Source organism: Cervus canadensis, chromosome 30 (assembly GCF_019320065.1).
Source record: "Cervus canadensis isolate Bull #8, Minnesota chromosome 30, ASM1932006v1, whole genome shotgun sequence".
NCBI classification, from domain to species: Eukaryota; Metazoa; Chordata; class Mammalia; order Artiodactyla; family Cervidae; genus Cervus; species Cervus canadensis.
In genome coordinates this window covers 6158545-6181740 of record NC_057415.1, presented here as the reverse complement: position 1 = coordinate 6181740, position 23196 = coordinate 6158545, and the positions used below count along the sequence as shown (strand labels likewise).

Sequence of the window (23196 nt, the reverse complement as noted above, 5' to 3'; positions counted from 1 at the left end):
CCGTGACGGCCTCCAGGCGTGGCAGGGGGTTGAGGGAGACTCGAGAGCAAGAGGATGTAAGTGTACACACAGCTGACGCACCGTTGAACAGGAGAGACTAACACAACATTGTAAAGCAACTATACCCCATTCAGAGAAAATAAAATCTACTTCTACTGCCAAAGATAAATGCGCACACACTTAATACTCTTGTTCAAAAGACAATCATTGAGGATGCCTACACAGAATATGAGGGTTAGATGAATAATCTGTAACAAGATTATCCCGTCTTGCCTTGTCCATCCCTATTTGTAGCCTGAATTATACATGGAGGAGGCCAGGAAAAGAACTGATGTTCTCCTGCTATTGCTAGGTAGAGTTACTACTACTTTGGGGCACATAAGTTTTATAGGTACTGGGGTTTCCACTCTTATAACACTTCTGTTTTTTTTTTAACTTTTTATTTTGTATTGGGGGTATAGCCAATTAACTTTGTTGTGATAGTTTCAGGTGGAGAGCAAAGGGACTCAGCCACACATATACACGAATCCATTCTCCCCCAAACTCCCCTCCCATCCAGGCTGCCACGTAACACGGGGCAGAGTTCCCTGTGCTGGACAGCAGGTCCTTGTTGGTTATCTGTTTTAAATAAAGCAGTGTGTACATGTTTGTCGCAAACTCCCTAACTATCCCTTCCCCCATCCTTACCCCCAGCAGCCGTAGTCTGTTTTCTAAGTCTGTGAGTCTCCTTCTGTTTTGTGCTGTAACATCCCTTTCTATGGAATGATTTGCCTCCATGGGTTGAATAAAATGGGGGTGGCTCTAGCAGAGAGTTAAAATTTATGATGTTTAAGTCTCCATAACATGCTTTTAAAGCTCATAAATTACTCAAATTACCATGAGCAAAGCAGAAACATCTATTGCTTCTCCCTCCAGATAAAAGCAAGAGAACTACCTAATGCCAATTTGCCCTCAATCGATTTTGAACTTTCCTCTAGGCCTTTTTCTTTCCATGAATACTTCACGAAGTCTTACCCAGACCCACGACGGTCTGATGTGCTGTATGTCACAACGGCGATGAGACGCCAAAGGCGCTTTCTGATAAATGTTACAGTCAGAAGTGTGACTGGGTGTGCCTGAGATGCAAAGAACCTATTCATCACTTTGCCTCCTTCTCGACCCCTAGATCCCACCAAGATTCCCTGGAGACCAAAACTTATGGGACACCAGAAGCTCCCAAGAACCTTCCCCCAGAGCATTCCCAATACACTCTGCTTTCAGGCTGAGCCTGCCTGTTTCAGCGCATAGGCAGCTGCCCAAAGGGGCCAAGACCAAGTACCAGTTCATGATGAAGAAGGCTCCACTCGCAAAGGGTTCTGGGGCTTCCCTGGTGCCTCAGTGGTAAAGAATCTACCACCTATCAATGCAGAAGACATGGAGTTGATCCCTGATCCAGGAGAGTTCCACATGATGCGAAGCAATTAAGCCCGAGCACCACAACTACTGCGTCTGTGCTCTAGAGCCCGGGAACAGCAACCACTGAAGCTCAAATACCCTGGAGAGCCCGTGCCCCACAGCAGGAGAAGCCTGGGCTCCGCAGCGCGAGCAGCCCCTGCTCACCACAACTTAAAAAACCCCGAGCAGCAGCCAAGGCCCAGCATAGCCAAAAATAAGTAATAAAAATTTTTAAAAAGAAAAAGGTCCTCATCCTGATCCTAAAAGATCCTACATTTGCCTGTATGCTAAGAACATACATTTCCAAGATGGCATTTTAGAAGCATGCTTGAATATATCTCAAAAGGAAAAAGAAGAGAAGGCATTCGTTCTTAGATAAGACGAAACCTGAGGTAGGGGAGGTATAAATTGAGAGATCGGGACTGTAGTATACACGCTGCCGCTGCTAAGTCGCTTCAGTCGTGTCCAACTCTGTGCGACCCCATAGACGGCAGCCCACCAGACTCCCCCGTCCCTGGGATTCTCCAGGCAAGAACACTGGAGTGGGTTGCCATTTCCTTCTCCAATGCATGAAAGTGAAAAGTGAAAGTGAAGCCGCTCAGTCATGTCCGACTCTCAGCGACCCCATGGACTGCAGCCTACCAGGTGCCTCCGTCCATGGGATTCTCCAGGCAAGAGTACAGGAGAGGCGTGCCATTGCCTCCTCCAATATACACACTAGCATATATAAAATAGATAACTAATAAGGACATACTATATAGCACAGGGAACTGTACTCGATATTCTGTGATGACCTATATGGGAAACGAATCTAAAAAGAATGGATATATATTATTAATATATGGGTAACTGACTCACTTTGCTCTACAGCAGAAGCTAACACAACACTGGAAATCAACTATACTCCAATAAAAACATAAGAGGATGAAACCTGAGATGAGACTTTTCACCAACTCTACTTTTTAATTAGTTTTTCTTGTAAACACCCTCCTACTGCCAAACACACATCTATGGAAAAACACATCTCAGGAACACGCATCCCCAGGAGTAGCAGCTGACCAGGTGGCCTTAAGGTGAAGGTCAAACAGATGTGGGAAGTGACCGGCACACTCATCAAAACACCACAGGGCCTATTTTGTGTTCAAAGCTGGGGGCAAAATGTTTGCACGCAATCCTTGTTGTAAAACCCAAGCTGTTGGGCACGCTGCCATTCACGTTTGAGAAAGGTGATTGTTTTTCTAACTAGAACATGGTAGGGCTACGGATTCTGAATGACGATGAAGTTCCCATTACTGTGACTAATAGGGTAACAAAAGGAAATGAAAGTTACAAATACACCAAATGCCTTATTTCAGCTTATACCCAGTAAACTTTTATACAAGCTGTTAAGGACCGATTTTTTAAATCACATTTGATTTTCTCTCACTTGTTTTATGGTTATTGGACATGACTGGACGAACAGCAGGAACTGAGACAGAGAAGGGAGTGAACAGAAAAAAGGAACAATAAGGGGTGACAAGACTACCAGGCTGAGTCACGGGGCAGGAGGAGGTGATGATACAAATGTTCAAATCAGAAGTTCTGAAAGACTTTGATAAGACCTGACTGTACCATATGGTCCACTGGAGAGGTTTTTTTTTTTTTTTTTTAAAGTTTTAGAGAAGAATGGTTGATTTATAATGTTGTATTCATTTCTGCTATACAAAGCTATACACTATATTCTTTTCCATTATAGTTTATCACAGGATATTAAATATAATTCCCCACACTATACAGCAAGACCTGTTGTTTATCCTTTCTACACACACTAGTTTGCATCTACTAATCCCAAACTCCCAATCCTTGCTCCCGGACTCCCCTCCTCCTCCAACCACAAATCTGTTCTCTATATTTGTGAGTCTGTTTTTTTTCCTTAGGTTCATTTGTGTCATATTTTACATTCCACATATAAGTAATATTCTATGGTATTTGTCTTTCTCTTTCTGACTTACTTCATTTAATATGATAATCTCCAGGTCCATCCAAGTTGCTATAAGGCATTATTTCATTCTTTTCTCTGGCAAGTAGTATTCCATTGTGTATGTGCACCACATCTTCTTTACCCACTCATCTGTCAATGGACATTTAGGTTGTTCCTATGTCTTGGCTACTGTGAATAGTGCCGCTATGAACACAGGGATGCGAGGATCTTTTTGAATTATAGTTTTGTCCCAATACATGCCCAAGAGTGGGATTGCTGGATCATATGGAAACTCTATTTTTGTTTTTGTTGAGGAACCTCCATACTTTTTTCCATAGTGGCTGTACCAATTTACATTTCCATCAACAGTGTGGGAAGGTTCCCTTTTCCAATGGAGGGTTCTTAATTCCACTTCCCATAAAGACACTGATTAGGCTGTTTCTTGGAATCAACTCTTCCAATGGACTCTCTTCTTTTTTATGCCTCTGTTAGAAAGGTTTGTCAGCTATGGAGCTAAAATCCAGTACCATGTAACTTTACCTACCTGTCATAATACTGCATTCTGTGCTTATTCAGAAAAGCCTGCTTTATAAAAATGAGACTCACAAGTTGGATAGCCCAAGTAGTAATCCATTTCTATTCTTCTTCATATCATAGAGTATTGATTCTTGATTAAGGTGCATTTCAAAACTGGCCTCGTTCCACACACAAGACACAGTGTGGGTATATTGGGAACCTCTTGATATCCACACACATGCTCCTTTTTATTTCATCTTTTCAGAACTGCCCATTTCCTCTGATTTTAACCCAATTGTTTGGGCTCTCCTCTAGGTCTTTACAAATTACATGGAAATCATATAAAACTTTACTCTATGCCTGCCTCTGTAGAACTTGGAAGGCCTCTGAGACATTATCTCATTTTGTTATTTCCAACAGGAGCCAAATTTGTTCTGTTTACCCTCACAAACGACTGTTCACACCAGTCACACTCTCTCTTGAGCTTGTGAGTGGTTTATGGAGCCGAAAACAAGTTAACTGATGGATATGAAGCAAAGGCAGGAGACTAATACCTACTGATGGAACGACAGACCCTGGGCAAGAAATCCCTTGTGACAGGAATCTGGTTAATTACAGGAGAGGAGGGCTTCATGGCTGAAGGGATGCAGAAACATGACTTTTTAAGTCACTTTGGTTTAATCACTTTCAATTCAAAGAGTGACCCTATTTTAGACGAAGTGACCATGACAGGCAGAGAGCTCAGACGCGTTGCCCAGGGACAGCCAAGCCTATTTAGGACAGAAGCAAAACCATCCAACCCAACTGGCCCTGTGTACACACTGCTTTACTTAACATGGGGAGCCAACAAGGTCCTGCTGTATAGCGCAGGGAACTCTGGTCAATGATATCTGGCAGCCTGGATGGGAAGGGAGCTGGGGGGAGAATGGATACACGTGTATGGTCGGCTGAGTCCCTTCACGTTCACCTGAAACAATCACATTGCTGATCGGCTATAACCCAATAAAAAACTACAGCTTTTTTTTTTAAAAGTGGTCCTTCTCTCCCTCTTCACCACCCTCACTTACCTCTCTGGTCTATGTAACACTACCCTTTTCTCCCCATAGCACTTACAAGAATCTGAATGTTCTTATCCTATTTTGTTCACCTGTCTTAGCTATTCCTGGAATGAAAACCCTAAGAGAGCAGGAACCTGGCCATTTTGTCACTTAGGTAACAGTGCTGTATCATCTCTTGTGCTCAATAAATGTCACTGGCACATAAGAGCATAATACTTGCTCAGTGAGTACTGTTGAATGAATAGATGACCACAGCTGAAATCTCTCCTGGGTCTCAACGCTTTCTCAGTCGTGCTCATGGATCTGGGGTAGGAAGGAACACTCAGATGGAGAATAGTGGTCTCACTGACAAATCTTTTGCCTGGATAAAGAAGCGAAAACAAGCCAGTTGCTGCAGGCAGGCCAATGCCACAGAGGAAGAAAGGGGAGGACACTTGCTTTGGTCCTTGAGGATTTGTCTCCTGAAAGTTTCTGAAAGCAACATGGAGGGGGTCTACGAAAGATGAGCAGTATATATCTTCTCAGTCAATTCCACTCCCTTCCCTTATCTTGAGTAACAAATGATGTTCGGGGACAAGGTCACAGAGAGAAACCACGATAAGGGATGAGGGACGGAACACTTGCTTATGTGGACTGTGGTCTCCTGTTTCAGAGCCAAACCTCAAGCAGTGAGTTTGGCAGTTCCCCACAAGGTTAAATACAGAGTTGCCATTGTTGTCATTCAGTCACTAAGTCATGTCCGACTCTTTGCAACCCCATGGATTGCAGCACGCCAGGCTTCCCCGTCCTTCACTATCTCCCGGAGTTTGCCCATGTTCATTTCCATTCAATCAGCAATGCCATCCAACCATCTCATCCTCTGCCATCCCCTGCTCCTCCTGCCTTCAATCTTTCCCAAGCATCAGCGTCTTTCCCAATGAATCAGTTCTTCCCATCAGGTGGCCAAAGTATTAGAGCTTCAGCTTCAGCATCAATCCTTCTGATGAGTATTTAGGGTTGACTTCCCTTAGGACAGACTGGTTTGATCTCCTTGCAGTCCAAGGGACTCTCAAGAGTCTTCTCCAGCACCACAGTGAGAAAGCATCAATTCTCCAGCACTCAGCCTTCTTTATGGTCTAATTCTCATATATGAGCCAGCAATTTCACTCCAAGGGATGCACCCAAGAGAAATGAAAACATGTATCTACACAAAAACGTAAAAGTTCAGGGCAGCAGCATTATTCATAATAATAAAAAACTGTAAACAACCCAAAAGCCCATCAATTGATGAATGGATAAATACAATGTGATCTAAGCATTCAAAAAATATTACTTAGAAAGAAAAAGGTATGAAGTACTGACACATGCTACAATATGAATGAGACCCCAAAAGATTATTTTAAGTAGAAGAAGCCAGTCACAAAGGACCACATGTCACACGATTTCACTTACATGAAATGTCTTAGAACAGGCAGACCTAGAGAGACAGAAATTAGGTTAGTGGTTGCCTGGAGCTGGGGGGTAATAACCATGAAGGAGTAGGTTTCTTCGGGGGGATAATGATTGCCCTACTCTGTGAATAGAGTGCTATGTAAATAGCCATTAAATTGTATCCCCTTTTTTAAAAAGACTTTTTTTTGTAATCTGGAACATTTAAAAACTATTTATTGAATTTGTTACAATAGTGCTTCTGTTCTATGCATGTGGGATCCCAGCTTACCAACCAGGGATTGAACCCACACTCTCTGCATTGAAAGGCCAAGTCTTAACCACTAGACTGCCAGGGAAATAGGTCAACTGGATGGTATTTGAAACCTATCTCAATAAAACAATGTTTTTAAATAGCAACTCAGGTGATAACCAAATCCTTCTGTAGGTAGTCTGTATAGAGCAGGGCAGGGCTGGCCTGTCATGGAAGGAGAAAGGCCCTGCCTTATACTCCCGGGGACTGTGTGAAGTGACCCCACACACCCCTTACTCTCCACACTAGCTGTCCTTGGCCTCCTATTTATCTTCACTCGTATAGAAGAAGCCATGCTAGGCAGGGGTCCCGCGGATGAAGAAGGAGCAGACCTCCAAGGAGCTACCACCTGGAGAATCATCCACTGAACCACAGGATGGGCAACAACAAAAAGATAGTCCTGCATAGTACTGTTGCAGGCTGTGGGTAGGAGAGAAATTTTCAAGTCTGGGTTCTAGAAAAGTGGACTCACCTCCACGCCTGAAGTGCCCACCCAGGAATGCAAATATCTCAAAGGCAGGGTGGGGCAGGGTGTCTGGGGGGAGGACCCCCTGGAGTCAGGAAGACAGGAAGCTGAAAGACACACCCCCGCCCGCCACCCCAGGGCTGTGAAATGATGCCAGCACCACCCTTAAATTCCATCTGGCAGTACTGTGGGTGTTTCTACTTTGTTTATTTTTTTAAAGAGGAGATGGGGGGAGGAGGGCTAGAACACAAGTTATTACTCAGCATTTCCATCATGCTGAACATCTGCAAAGCACTCCTGCCCTCACTGTGTCCTGAACCGGTTGCAATAATCAAGGAATTTGAGAACCCAGCCAAGAATGCGAGGTACTTAGCAGATAGAAGAATCTATTGCTGCATCTGGCAAGGTGAGCACCATTAGAAAAAATTAATCCCATAAAATACACACTTTTAAAACTTAAGCCAGTATAATCATCTCTATAAAAACCTGATCTGCCACCTGGTTGTTAATGAAGCGAAAAAGCTCATGCTCTAAATCCCCCCATAGACACCTTGACACGTGTCCACGTTTACAGAACGGGCACTGATGTCCTTATCTTTATTTGCAGGGAGGTAAAGGAGACGCAGACATAGAGAACAGACTTGGAGACACAAGGGGGGAAAGAGAGGGACGAATTCAAAGAGTAACACTGAAACATACCCATTACCATACATAAGACAGCTGGCCAGTGGGAATTAGCTAGCTATATGATGCCGGGAGCCCAAACCTGGTGCTCTGTGACAACCTTGAGAGGTGGGAGGGAGGTTCCAGAGCGAAGGGACAGATGTATCCTTAGGCTGATTCATGTCGATGTATGGCAGAAACTAACACAATCTTGTAAAGCAATTATCCTCCAATTAAAAACGATTTTTAAGGAAAAATACAAGAATAAAATGTTCTCCCCTGGCCATACCACACAGCATGTGGGGTCTTAAGTTTCCCAACCAGGGATCATACCTGTGCCCCCTGCATTGGAAGCTGGAGTCTTCACCACTGCTGCGTGTGTGCTTAGCTGCTCCATCATGTCCAACGCTTTGTGACCCCATGGACTGTAGCCCGCCAGGCTCCTCTGTCCATGGGATTCTCCAGGCAAGAATACTGGAGTGTGTTGCCATTCCCTTCTCCAGGGGATCTTCCCGACCCAGGAATCGAACCCAGGTCTTCCACATTACAGGCAGATTCTTTACCACATAAGCCAGCAGGGAAGCCCATAAAGAGTAGAATGGATTGATCTGGCCCCTGACCAAGTGGCATGACCTAGTAAGGCCATGTTTAATATGCAAAGGAGCTCAAGAATGTAAGATTATCCCTGTGTCTTGCTGATGCCACAGAATTGACATATGACTGGACCTGAGATGGTGTGAATAAAAACGGAAGAAAGAGAGACAGCAGAGTGGGAAGAGACCAGGCAGCCTCCCCTCCCTTCCTCCTCCCCACCTGCAGAAGCTGCACATCAACACTCTAAAGTGTGTGAAAGGTAGAAGGATAACGCAAACTACCGACTCTTTGCCTAAAACCAAAGGGAAGCAGCAGTAACAGTGGAGTCCTCTACGCGACGCAGCAGACAGCTTAGCTTTTCTGTGGCTGAGCCCTACTTCCCGTCCTTCTAACTTCCCACCTCCTCTTCCCCATCCTGTGTCTGTCTGTCTGAACCTCAGAAGCCACGCTGGATTCCAGAAAATCACCCCCACCATGCCATCATCACAACCATTTATGTGGTGGGACCAGACCCTGCAGATTCACAGGTCTTGTCCTCACCAGCCTCGGTGCTGTGCTGAGTCGCTCAGTCGTGTCTGACTCTTTGTGACCCCGTGGACTGTAGCCCGCCAGACTCCTCTGTCCAGGGGATTCTCTAGGCAAGAATACTGGAGTGGGTTGCCATGCCTTCTTCCAGGGGATCTTCCCAACCCAGGGATCCAACCCAGATCTCCCGCACTGCAGGCAGATTCTTTACCATCGGAGCCACGAGGGAAGCTCACCATATGAGAAAAATCTGCCTCACTTCCCACCTCACTCCTACCCCAATCTTCAGAGAGAATAAATGGATTCTCAGTTTTTTGCCTTGATCCTCAGTGTCAGTGGCCTAGAGACGTGTTTGTTGTGCTCTAGGCATTTGGACTAGAAACGGGGTGACACTGGAGTTCTATTGGGATTTAGGGTGGTAGTGAGAAGTCTGGGGCGGGGCCGCCTGGGTGCACCCAGGACCTGTGTTCTTCAGATGAGCCGGGAGCCCTGGATACGGTCCAATAGTCCACTTACAGGTTAACTGGGACGCCCTGCCCCCCAACCCAATCTAGCTTCAGGAAATACACTAGAAGGCTTTCTGCACCTACAGTCACCCTGACCTAATTCTTTGAAGGAATTTCAGCAACACCAGTAAGTCTCTCCCTCATTTCTCCCCAAGTCTGGCAACATTCACAGCTGAGAAGAAAGAGCCACTTCATCAGCCCAGCTTCCTTTGATCTCCCATCAGCCCAGTGATGCACTTGTCTCCTCCGGAGCCAGGGCCTTCTACATCCAGAGTCACTTTTTTTTTTTTTTTAATCAATTTAATTATTTTATCTGAGAGAATTTTACTAAAAAATAAATTGTTTTACCTTTTTGAACCTGAGTTGAATTATGTGTGCATGCTAAGTTGTTTCAGTCATGTCTGACTCTTTGCGACCCTAGGGACCAAAGCGCGCCAGGCTCCTTTGTCCATGGGATTCTCCAGGCAAGAATATGGGAGTGGGTTGTCATGCCCTCCTGCAGGGGATCTTCCCAACCCAGGGACAGAACCTGTGTCTCTTGAGTCTCCTGCATTGGCAGGCAGGCTCTTTACCACTAATGCCACCTGAGGAAGCCTAGCTGAAATGTATGCTCTCCCTATTTATTCGTAGTACCTATGAAAAGATATCATCTTTCACATATTAGGGTCATGCTTCATGAGAAGCCACTAGAAATCAACAGTGTCTCATTTCACTGGGCTCTGTCACTAGGTGTATGACACGGGGTACATTATTTTCTCTGAATATCAGTTTTCTCAACTATAAAATGAGCATTATGTTTAAAAAAGTGAGTGTGGGGTACTCGTGTAATTTTTAAGAGTTCTATAGTTTTCGACTTCCCTGATGGCGTAGAGAATAAGAATCTGCCTGCCAATGCAGAGGACAGGGGTTCGATCCCTGGTCCAGTAAGATTCCACGTGCTGTGGAGCAATGAAGCCTGTGGGCCACAACGACTGAGCCTGTGTGCTGAGACCAGAGGCCCACGCACCTAGAGCCTGCGCTCCATAATGAGACGACACCCTGAGAAGGGTGAGCATCGCAACCAAGAGTAGTAGCCCCTGCTCGCCGCAACTAGAGAAAGCAACAGAGACGCAGCACAGCCAAAAATAAACGTTATTTAAAAAAGAGTTCTACAGTTTTGAAAGTCAGTCCTATATATTTTTTCTTAATTACAGAACAAACAAACCCTGCCTTGCCACCCTTAGAGGACTGTCATCAGAATTAAATAGGATGGGGTATACACAAGCCCATTGTAACTTTACAGAGTGCAGAGTCACATGTTTTGATTCTGGTGTCTGGGCACGTCTGTGCTCGTGCCCTCAGCTGGCTGTTTTGAAACCACCCTGGTACAAAACTGAATACCCTAAGCGCTTCCTAGATTTTTACTAGCATCGCTTCAGGAAGTAAACTGTGTTGATATTTGTTCCAAGAGCCTTATGAGTAAGTAACTCGCCCTACTCGGGCCTCCCCACCCATCTGGCAGAAGGCCATCCAGACTTACCCTCATACATCTCCAGGATGTGAACCGTGTCTCCAACCTGCAAGGACAGCTCCACATCTTGAGAGGCGTTGTAGTTATAGATCGCTGGAAAGGAGACACAGAAGAGAGAAATGATGGCATCGGCGGCACTTAAAATACAAGTCACCAAAGAGCACACCCAGGGAACTTCCCTGGCGGTCCAGTGGCTAAGGATCCGCCTTCCAGTGCAGGGGACACGGGTGCAATCCTTGGTCAGGACGCTAAGATCCCACACGCTACAGGACAGCTGAGCCCACGCACCGCAGCTGCTGACCCCTCTCACTCTAGAGCCTGTGCTTTGCAACAAGAGACGCTGCCACGTGCCACAACGAAGACCCAGCGCAGCCAAAACCAAAAATAATATAAGCGACTTAAAAAAGAGCACATACTTCAGCTACTGAACCAATTCTCCAACAAATAACTGCTTCTTTAATCACTTCAGGTGAGTCCCCCTCTGAAAAGCAGAGGGCATCCTCCTGGGTTCCCACTGCTGGCATTTTAGTCATTCCTCCATCCAGCAAATTTTGGCTGGTTGCCTGATAGGTTCCACATGTTGTGCTAGAGACTGGAGACAAGAGTGTTGAGACACTCAGATGTGGTACCTATACCAGGGATTTTTAATAGTATAGTACGGGAAGTGAGAGAGTCAATATATCATTACAGACACAACTCCTTAATTAAAATGGTAATAAGAGTTATCAGCCTACAAGACCACTGAGCCTCTGATCTCTTGGCCACAGGGCGAGCCATCTCCTGGCTTCCCTGACAGTAATTGGCAGCCTAGGGGCCAGCTGTGAGTCCCATCCATCCCCCGCCCAGGAGTAAACTAAACCCCAGTGGCTTCCTTGCCCCTGGTGCCAGGCACCCTGTGGGAATGGGGCACCTTAGCACCTTCTCATCAAGGGGACCTCCATCAGCACAGCATCTCAGGACTGGACCAGACTGTGGAAAACAGCAGACTAACTCTTGTACCTCCAAAAGAAGGTGCCAGTCCAATTTCAAGATGGGTAAGAGTTCTGAAGAGACATTTTACCACAAATTATATATGATGAATAATCAGCGCAAGAAAAGATGTCCAACAGCCATTAGTCATCGGGGAAATGCAAATTAAAACCACAAGGAGCTGCGATTTCACACCCACTAGAATGGCTGTAACTTTTAAAAGGCAGACTTGGCAGGAATGTGGAGAAACTGGAACCCTTATGTATTACCAGTAGGAAAGTAAAATGATATAACCTCTCAGTTTGACAGTTTCTTAAAAAGTTAAACATAAATGAACATGCAACCCAGAAATTCCACTCCTAGTTATTTACAAAGAGAAAGGGAAACATGTCAACACCAACTTCATGTGAATATTCAAAGTCACTGTGGTAGGCAGAAAAATAGCCCCCCAAAGATACACACATCAAAATTTGAAATGTGCGAGTGTTTCCGTAGGTAGCAAAAAACATAAGATAAAGATAGGAGGTTATTCTGGAAATTCAGGATGTGGCCTAAACACAATCCTATGTATCCAGATCAGAGAGAGACATAGAGAGTTTTAAGAGATTCACAGAAGAGAAGGCAACATGAGGTTGGAGATACAGGGTGAAGTAACGTGACTGCAAGTCAAGGATTGGCACCACCACTAGAAGCCAGGAACAGAAGGACAAGGAACAGAATTCCCTGAGAGCCTCTAGAAGGAGCACAGGTGGTCAACACCTTGATTTTCAACGTCTGGCCTTCGGATCTGTGAGAGAAGGAAATCCTGCCGTTCAAGTCACCAAGTTTGTGGTCACTGGACATTGTAAGGACACTGATAAGAAGCTAATAGAGCAGCATTACTTATAACAGCCAAACACGAGAAACAACTCATTCACTGAAGAATCAATGAATATGTAAAACATGGTCTAATCATACAATGAAATGACTCCGCAATAAAAAAGAATAAAAGGGACCCTCCTGGTGGTTCAGTGGCTAAGACTTCACACTCCCAGTGCAGGGGGCCCGAGTTTGATCCTTGGTCAGGGAATTAGGTAACCACATGCCACAATGAATGATCCTGCATGCCACAACTAAGACTCAGTGCAGCCAAACAAAAAAACAGAAATAAATATTTTTTAAAAAGGAATCAACTATGGCTGATTCGGAGAAGGCAATGGCAACCTACTCCAGTATTCTTGCCTGGAGAATCCCACGGACAGAGGGGCCTGGTGGGCTGCTGTCCATGGGGTCGCACAGAGTCGGACACGACTGCAACGACTTAGCATGAATGTATGCATGGCTGATTCATGTCAATGTATGGCAAAACCACTACAATATTGTAAAGTAATTAGCCTCCAACTAAAATAAATTTTAAGAAAATTTTTTTAAAAAAGGAATGAACTATGAACATACTGCAACTCAGATGCCCTTCAAAGACATGCAAAACAAAAGTCATATGCACAAAATATATGAGGCTTCCATTTATTTATCTGTAGTATCCAGAAGAAGCCAGTGGCTTTCAACGGCACAGGGCATTTCACTGCTTCCTGGGGTTGAGGGTGTGAACGGTGACTGAGCGCAGCAGGCACCAGGGAGCTTTAGAGACGGAAACATCCTAAAACGGGATTTGGTGCTGAGCGTCTCCAAACTCTGCATGTCTACTCAGAATCAGTGAACTACCTGCCTAAAATGGGTGGACGTATGGTGTGTAAATTAGACTTCAATAAACCTTTTTTTTTTTTAAAGCAAATGTATTTCTTGCCCTCTCTCATAATGAGTGAGCTGCTTCCCCTCAGGGAGAAAGAACCACCTTAGAGATTGGGTTCTATCCATGCACCTGAGGATCCAAGGAGCCCATGAGATTCCCCATCTCTGCAGCTCTGATAAACATGAGGCTGGTCACTCAACCCATCAATCCATTTGCCAGATCCCACAAGGGTCAGTAAGAAGGGAAAAAAGGTAACCCTGCCATTGCCAGTCGTGAGCAGCAGCCGTTGCCTACTGCTCTTTTCCCGAGCCGGCTAGCTACCTGGCTCAGCAGACTGACTATAGGCTCTGGTTTCCATCACAGTCGATCATGGAAACGAAGAAGCAGACCGCCAGCCCCACATTTTAAAGTGGCCTCTTTTAAAAAAAAAACAAAAAACACTGTATCTTGTATTGGCACATAGCCACTAACAATGTTGTGACAGTTTCAGGTGGACAGCCAAGGACTCAGCCACACATACGCAGATCCATGTCCCCATTCTCCCTGAGACTCCCTTCCATCCAGGCTGCCACATGACATGGAGCAGAGTTCCCTGTGCTATATAGGAGGTCCTTGTTGGCTTCCATTTAAAATACAGCAGTGTATACATGTCCAAGCGGCCTTTCTTTTTGAAGAAAATCAATCAAATATGTGTCCTTCCAAAGTCTTGGCACAGACTCCTACAGATATGTTGGAGGTGATCAACTATTGAGCTTTTAGACTGTATTATGAATTCAGAACAAGGGCAGGCTGATGAAAAGGGCTGGGAGAAACTGTACGGAATTCAGAAGGAGTTAGTTCCCGGTTTCTAGACGTTTTCATGGGCCACAAGGCCACAGCTCCTGTTCCACTGAAATTCACTTCCTTCATCTGACCACTACTTGATTCAAATGTTCTGCCTACTAAGTATACCGCTGGCTCTCTATAGAAAATGTAGGTCTGCAACCCTAACTCCCCCGAGCCCACATTCACTGCCTCCCACCGGACGGGCTCCTTCCAGGGGCCCCAGCAGCGATAGAATCAGGAAGTAGAGAGGCTGCTGGGTCACAGCGTGTTGTGTAATCACCGAGCTTCATGTCTTCCTTGTTCTCAGTCACCAGGAAAGTAAGCAGAAGCGCCCCACGGCTGCCCCTGGCACTGTAGCCCCAAGCTACAAACATGTACCAAGGACTGCACACGCGCGCACGCACGCACACACCACAGGCTATTGTGGTTATCTACTCGCTCAGTTGTGTCCAACTCTTTGGGACCCCATGGAATGTAGCCTGCCGTATTCGTCTATGGAATTTTCCAGGCAGGAATACTTGAGTGGGTTGCCATTTCCTTCTCCAGGGGAAGTTCCTGACCCAGGGATTGAATACACCTCTCTTAAGTCTCCTGGACTGGCAGGAGGATTCTTTACCAAGGCGCCACCTTAAATCCTAGATTCCTAAGCCTGACAATCAAAGTGCTCCCCAAATTATCCTGGCCTTAATTATCCACTGCTGCTTCATCATCTGCCAAATTGACCCTCTGCTTCAGTTGAGACTCATAATCTCTCCTAGATTCTGTGCTCAACTCACAGTTCACCTCTATCTGGGGCAAGAGTTTATCTTTTTCTTCCTCACACTGCAAAGTTCACATTCACAATGCAATTCCACATTAGTGGAATTAGTGACAATGGTAAAGAATCTGCCTGCCAAGCAGGAGAGACAGGTTCAATCCCTGGGTTGGGAAGATCCCTTGGAGAAGGAAATGGCAACACTCTCCAGTGTTCTTGCCTGGAACACCCCCTGGACAGAGGAGTCTGGTGAGCTACAATCCATGGGGTCACAAAGAATCAGACATGACTTAGCAACTAAACAGCAACAACATTTACCCTGCAAGGATCTCATTATTCTCCATCATCCCACAAGTTTTCTTTCCAACACAGTCTGGATTTTTAATCACAGATAATCTTGTGTTATCATCTGCCACAAAGCAGAAGGTAAACCCCTCATGAATGGGGACCTGGTTACACATTATTTTGTGTCTTTCACATTCCAAAGCACTGGATGAGGCCCAAAGAAAGTGCTCAAGGCACAAGAGTGGCTTTCATGAGACCACCCATCAAAATTCAGTTATTCACCACTTCTCCACCAAAATTCCAGATTATTTCCCTGCCTCCCCCAGAAGCAGCAGTTATGGTCTCCCACCACTCAAGAAAGAGGTATCCAATTACTCATGTTTTTTATTTGCAAATTATACAAGACAATCTATCTTTTCAACATAAGCCTTCAAAGAGCTTCACTTGGGAAATATCCTTCAACAATGCCTGCTGCTGGAATGACAAGTCACCAGTCACACGTCTGCTGTCTGTTTCATGTCTTCAGACTGAAGTACTAGCAAGATTTCCAGTCACTTACAATGACCTCCATTCATGCCAAGTACGCACTTTCGAACCATGCCCTTTCCTCACCCTCTTCAATACATTTCATTTCCGTTGCAGTTTATAGTTCCACTTCCATATGGAATGCGGTCGTTGTATGGAGTGGCTGCCAATTACCATATTATTTAATGAGGAAACAGAGACTCAAAGGGTCTGCACCTTGCTCTGAGGACCCCAGCTTTACGAGCAGCAAAGCTGTTACTAGTGCGGCCCAACGAGGACCTATTCATCCCATTTTACCAGACTGGTCCACGATGGCAAAGAGATGCCCTGGAAGAGCCTATGAGCAAAGAAAAGAGCCTGACAGATTCTCAGTATGTTGCCTGCCTTATGTGTGTGCATGCTCAGTCACTCAGTGTATCCGACTCTTAGAATTCTCTCACTAGGGGCTTCCCTGGTGGCTCAGTAAGTACAAAAAAAAAAAAAAAAAAAAAATAGCCTGCCAATGCAGGAGACAGATTCCCTGATCCGGGAAGATCCCACATGCTGCGGAGCAACTAAGCCTGTTCGTCACAACTACTGAGCCGGTGCTCCAGAGCCTGGGAGCTGCAACTGCGGAACCCATGTGCCCTAAAGCCGTTGCTCCACGAGAGAGGCCACTGCAATGAGCAGCCCATGAGCTGTAACTAGCGAGTAGCCCCCGCTCACCACAACTAGAGAAAAGCCCACGCAACAACAAAGACTAAAAGTTTTTGGTCTTTGGCTTTTACACAGCCAAAACTTGAAAAAAAAAATTTTTCTTTAAAGAATCCCCTCATTCATTAAGACTCCAACTTCCTCAAACAAGCTTTATCATATAAACCAGTGATTGGTGACCATGTTGTCTGTTCACCTGATGCTATTTCAGGCATACAACTAATGCACTCAGTGGATTGTGTCTTCTCCCTGGAACGTGAATAAATGCTACAGAGGAAGACAGAGAAAGGAGAAATACAGGAAACCCTTTGGACTGAACAAAACAGACTCAATTCTACCAGTGACACCAGCATGACCTGGTTCATCTAGGGCCTCAGTTTCCCATCTGTAAACTAGGCACTGGACCAGATGACACCAAGAGTCCCTGTGGCTGCAAGCCCCCCCGATTCACGAGGTTATGATAAGAGGCAAGAGAAACAATTTGTGTCCTTTCAAATCAGCAGGCACCACCACAATCTCTTGTTTTGTCTGAGGAAATTAAACAACAACTGTGAGTTGCTGTGTATGAACTGACTTGCTGGCTGCTGTTAAAGACGAGCTCCTGGAATTCTGCCCTAAGCAGCTTACTGTTTATGTCGCTGAAGTATAATTTTGTAGAGCCAACTAGACAAGATGGTATGTCTACAAATGTAAAACAGTTTGCATTTTACCACATCTTTGATTTGGCCTGGCCTTTTCTTTTGAACCAGACTTTCAGGAGACAGAGAAAAAGAGAAGAAATCTGAGGTCCTGGGATTGCTGCTGTTGTTCAGTCGCTCAGTTGTTTCTGACTCTTTGTGACCCCATGAACGGCAGCACACCAGACTTCCCTGTCCATCACCAACTCCTGGAGTTTACTCAAACTCATCTCCATTGAGTCACTGACGCCATCCAACCATCTCCTCCTCTGGCATCCCTTTCTCCGCCTGCCTTCAATCTTTCCTAGCATCAGTGTCTTTTCCAATGAGTTAGCTCTTCGCAGCAGGGGGCCAAAGTATTAGAGCTTCAGCTTCAGCATCAGTCCATCCAAATTAACCATTCAGGGTTAATTTCCTTTAGGATTGACTGATTTTAGGATTATGCAACAAAAAGCCAATAGAATAGGCTGATAGGTGCCAATATGAGGATTGATTCTGACAACGAAAAGTTGACGGATTACTAGTATTTAATCTTTTCAATAAATTAGGTTCTTTCGTGAATCCTCAAATTACAACCCCTAAAGAATAACTAAAACCTGACATGGTCTATTATAGTGTTTGCTAGTGTGTATGAAAGACAGAGCCAACAAACACAGAACAAGCTCGCAATCTGAGTTGTCTGCTACTCCAGAATATTAACAAGATGATCAAATTTCATCATTTTCATTTTTATCTTGATCTGCCTACTTTCAACCATTAGAACGATAGACTATGGACCTTCCTGGCAGTCCCGTAGTGAAGACTCTGCCCTTCCATTGCAAGGGGTATGCGTTCAACTCCTGGTCGGGGAAATAAGATCCTATAAGCCACATAAAATGGCCAAAAGAAAAAAAAAAGACTAAAATGATTGAAGAATTGATGCTTCCAAACTGTGGTGCTGGAGAAGACTCTTGAGAGTCCCCTGAATTGCAAGGAGATAAAACCAGTCAATCGTAAAGGAAATCAGTCCTGGATATTCATTGGAAGGACTGATGCTGAAGCTCCAATACTTTGACCACCTGATGTGAAGAGCCAACTCACTGGAAAAGACCCTGATGCTGGGAAAGACTGAGGGCATGAGAAGGAGGTGGCAGAGGATGAGATGGTTGGTTGGCATCATCAGTTCAATGGACATGAGTTTGAGCAAACTCTGGGAGATGGTGAAGGACAGGCAAGCCTGGCGTGCTGCAGTCCATGGGGTTGCAAAGAGTCGGACACGACTGAGCGACTGAGCAATGAACATGAAGGAGGAAAGCTAAAACAAGGCAATTCAAAACTGCAAAATAGAAAGTCTTTGTTCTACGAACACTGGGAGCTTTACCCCACAGCTTCTCTAAGTAAGAAATGGATGTACCAGTATATTTCTCCAAAGAGGAGAATGCAGCAGAACCTCGAGGAAGATAACAAGCGCTGGCAGACACAGCAGTCACCTGCCCCTTTCCCCTTTCCGGCTTCCCATTTGGGGCACGGTGGCAGCCATAGCCTTAAAGACGGATACAACCACCCTCACCAGTAGGACAGTGGAAGTCATTCAGTGAGAACTGGGAATCAGGAAGAACCATAGAGGTAATAGAACAAGCTACCCTCAACAGTTCTCCCAGGTAAAGTTAGGCAATGAAAGGCAGGTGTCCTTAAGGACAGCAAACCCATTTTATTGCAGGCAGCTAAATACAAAGCTTGCGCCTTGGAAGGAAAGCTATGACAAGCCCAGACACTGTATTAAAAAGCAGACAGACATCACTTTCACAACAAAGGTCCATATGGTCAAGGCTATAGTTTCTCCAGCAGTCATGTACGGATGTATGAGAGTAGGACCATAAAGAAAGCTGGGTGCCAAAGAATTGATGCTTTCGAGCTGTGGTGCTGGAGATGACTCTTCAGAGTCCCTTGGACAGCAAGAATATTCAATTAGCCAATCCTAAAGGAAATCAACCCTGAATATTCATTGAAGGACTGACGTTGAAGCTCCAATACTTTGGCCACCTGATGTGAAGAGCCAACTCATTGGAAAAGACTCTGACGCTGGGAAAGATTGAAGGCAAAAGGAGAAGGGGTGGCAGAGAATGAGATGGTTGGATGACATCACCAGCTCAATGGAGATGAACAAACTCCAGGAGATGATGAAGGACAGGGAAGCTGCAGTCCATAAGGTCACAAAGAGTTGGACATGACTTAGCAACTTCACAACAACAAAAGTACAAAGCTCCACTAAGAAATAGCAAGAGAGTCTGGGAATAGCTTAGTGTTTTAACCATCTTCTTGCTGCCCTTTCCAAGCATTTCTGCAGTGATTCAACTGGGGACTCAGGGTGTTACTGACAACACCAAGGATGCCTCAATCGTGGCCTCGCGTGTACTCTCAACCTAGGAGAAGCGCTAAAGGTACACAGTCTAATGTCACCACACTTATACTTCTACTAGCTGCTGTTCTTTTCAGCTGACCTCTTTCTTGATGAGGAAAAATAAAAGAGAAAAAAAAATCAAACAAACCAGAGGGCAACTAAGGAAGGATTTTAATGAGGAAGTAAAAAAAAAAAAATTAATATATTAACAAGACCAGAACATCTTTCCTTAATCGGATAAGGCAGTATCATCAGGTTCTTCTAGGTATACATTATTCTTAAAAGATGAAAGTGAAGGAGAGCAAGTGAAAGTCACTCAGTCATGTCAGACTCTGGGACCCCATGGACTATACAGTCCATGGAATTCTCCAGGCCAGAATACTGGAGTGGGTAGCCTTTGTCAGGGGATCTTCCCAACCCAGAGACTGAACCCAGGTCTCCCGCATTGCAGGTGGGTTCTTTACCAGCTGAGCCACAAGGGAAGCCCAAGAATCCTGGCGTGTGTAGCCTATTCCTTCTCCAGTGCATCTTCCCGACCTAGGGATCAAAGCTGGTCTCCTGCACTGCAGGTGGATTCTTTATCAACTGAGCTATGAGGGTAGTCCAAGAACACAGAAAAATGGTATAGATGATCTTTGCAAAGAAGAAATAGAGACACAAATGAAGAGGACAAATGTATGACTACACAGAAGAAAGGGGTGGAGGTTGGAGGAATTGGGAGATTGGGATTGGCATTTACACACTATTGATCCCGTGTATAAAACAGAGAACTAATAAGAAAATACTGTATGGCACAGGGAACTCTACTTAATGCACTATGGTAATCTGAATGGGAAGGAAGTCCAAGACAGAGGGCATATATGGAGGAGGAAATGGCAAATCACCCCAGCATTCTAGCCTGGAAAATTCCATGGACAGAGAAGCCTGTCAGGCTACAGACCCCCATGGGGCTGCAGTCAGTCAGACATGCCTTAGCACACACACATCTGTATACACACAGCAGATTCATTTTTCTGTACAGTAGTAACTAACACGACATTGTAAAGCAACTGTACTCCAATAAAAATCTAAAAAATAAAATAGAAATGAGACAGACTGAAGATAAAAAATGGTCAGATCTAAGATTGGGCCCAGGGATCGAACCCAGGTCTCCTGTATTGCAGGCAGATTCGTTACTGTCTAAGCTACTAGGGAAGCCCAAGAATACTGGAGTAGGTAGCCTATCCCTTCTCCAGGGGAATCTTCCTGACCCAGGAATTGAACCAGGGTCTCCTGCATTGCAGGTGAATTCTTTACCAGCTGAGCTACCAGGGAAGCACAAAAATTAATTAAAAAAAATAAAATAGAAATGAGACGGAAGATAAAAATGGTCATATTTAAGACTGGGCTGAGCTGCGACATCCATCTTTCAGACAGAAATCATAACTGAGGAATAGAGAAGCTAAGATAAAAGCCACCAATTATTGTGGAATCTAGAACAAGCATCTTGACATGATAGTCAAAAACATTGGTAACTATTTTCTCCATGTGTACATGAATTTGAGACAAAACACAGTTCACTGGGGAAATGCATGATCCCCAACCAGGCTGGAAAACCCATTAATTTAAAACCTTCAACCTGAACATGCAAATATAACAGCAGCAACTTTGGTCCCGGGCTTATGTCTCTGCAGGGCCTGTTCCAAGACGAGCTCAGCCAGTCTACTTTACCGTATAGCCCACTTTCAAGAGGGTCTCAGAACACTTGGACTGCAAGGAGATCAAACCAGTCAATCTTAAAGGAAATCAATCCTGAATATTCATTGGAAGGAATTAATTGAATATTCATTGGAATATTCATTGGATGCTGAAGTTGAAGCTCCAATACTTTGGCTACCTGATGGGAAGACCTGACGCACTGGAAAAGACCCTGATACTGGGAAAGACTGAAGGCAGGAGGAGGAGGAGGCAACAGAGGATGAGATGGTTGGATGGCATCATCCACTCAATGGACGTGCATTTGAGCAAACTCTAGGAAAATAGTGAAGGACAGGGAAGTCTGGCGTGCTGCAGTCCATGGGGTCACAAAGAGTCAGAGAGGACTGAGCGACTAAACAAAACAAGAATGAAAGCCCAGCTTCTCTATTATATATGGGAAAGCACCAGGAACAAACAGAATGTGGGCACATGTGGCCAGGAGGGAAGGGAGACTCAGAAGAGCAAGGAGCTGAGGCGAGAGCCCAGCACTGGAGAGATGCAGGGAACCTCCTCTCATGAATGAAGAAACAGGCGCTGTGTGTGTGATGGACCAAGGCAACACCGAATTACTGGCAGGCTACTGAAGGTACTTTCCACAGCTTGGCCAAAAATCTACCATTCTGTACTCTTAGGCAAGTCATTTAAACTTATGGCTTCAGTCTACCCATCAATAAAGTGACATTTATAAACTGCTATTTGGCCTACCTCTTAGATGTTGAAGCTGAAATTCCAATACTTTGGCCACCTGATACAAAGAGCTGACTCATTTGAAAAGACCCTGACGCTGGGAAAGATTGAAGGCAAGAGGAGAAGGGGACGACAGAGGATGGGAAGGTTGGATGGCATCACCGACTCAATGGAGATGAGTTTGAGAAAACTCCAGGAGTTGGTGATGGAGAGGGAGGCCTGGCATGCTGTGGTCCAGGGGGTCGCAAAGAGTCAGACACGACTGAACTGAACTGGAGTTGTTGTAAGAATAAAATGTGGTGGTGGTTTAGTCACTCTGATGTGTTCTACTCTTGCAACCCCATGGACCGTAGCTCGCCAGGCTCCTCTGTTCATGGGATTTTCCAGGCAAGAAAATACTGGAGTGGGTTGCCATTTCCTTCTTCAGGGTATCTTTCTGACCCAGAGATCAAACCCAGGTCTCTTGCATTGCAGGTGGATTCTTTACCGACTGAACCACCAGGGAAGCCCCATGAATAAAATAAGAAACATAAAAACGAGTAACTGTTGGAATGTTTTTGGAACCAGGATTTTTCAGCATCACAGAAAGACAAGTATGAAATAAAAAAGATACATAACTTTGGACTAACCTATTTGAACTAGAAATTCAGTATGAGTTTAGAATACTTTTCTCTCTTGAAAAATACATATTCATTTCAACTTGTGGCCAAAGTGGACCGGACAACACATCAGGAATCAGATGCTACTATCCTGTCTTAAACATAAAAAATATCAAAAAGGGGGAAGCGGAGGGTGGGATGAATGGGAAAGTAGCACTGATATATATACACTATCGTGTAAAAGAGATAGTGGGTAGGAACCTGCTATTTGGCACAGGAGCTCAGCCTGGTACTCTGAGATGACCTAGAGGGGTGGGATGGGAGTTGGGAGGAATGTTCAAACTGGAGGCGACATATGTATATATATGACTGATTCACTTCATG

The 23196-nt window shown here is 44.9% G+C and overlaps 1 protein-coding gene across 2 annotated transcripts in view; it reads right to left on the bottom strand.

The window, feature by feature from the left end:
- Positions 1 to 23196, bottom strand: part of DOCK5 (dedicator of cytokinesis 5) — a 277587-nt gene that overhangs the window by 190833 nt on the left and 63558 nt on the right. For both annotated transcript variants that reach the window (XR_006266643.1, XM_043453375.1), the window contains exon 2: positions 10962 to 11045. Coding sequence is in view for 1 of the 2 variants with exons in the window: in XM_043453375.1 (XP_043309310.1) it covers positions 10962 to 11045 (84 nt within the window). In the remaining variant the exon portion in view is untranslated. The remainder of the gene's footprint in view (positions 1 to 10961; positions 11046 to 23196) is intronic.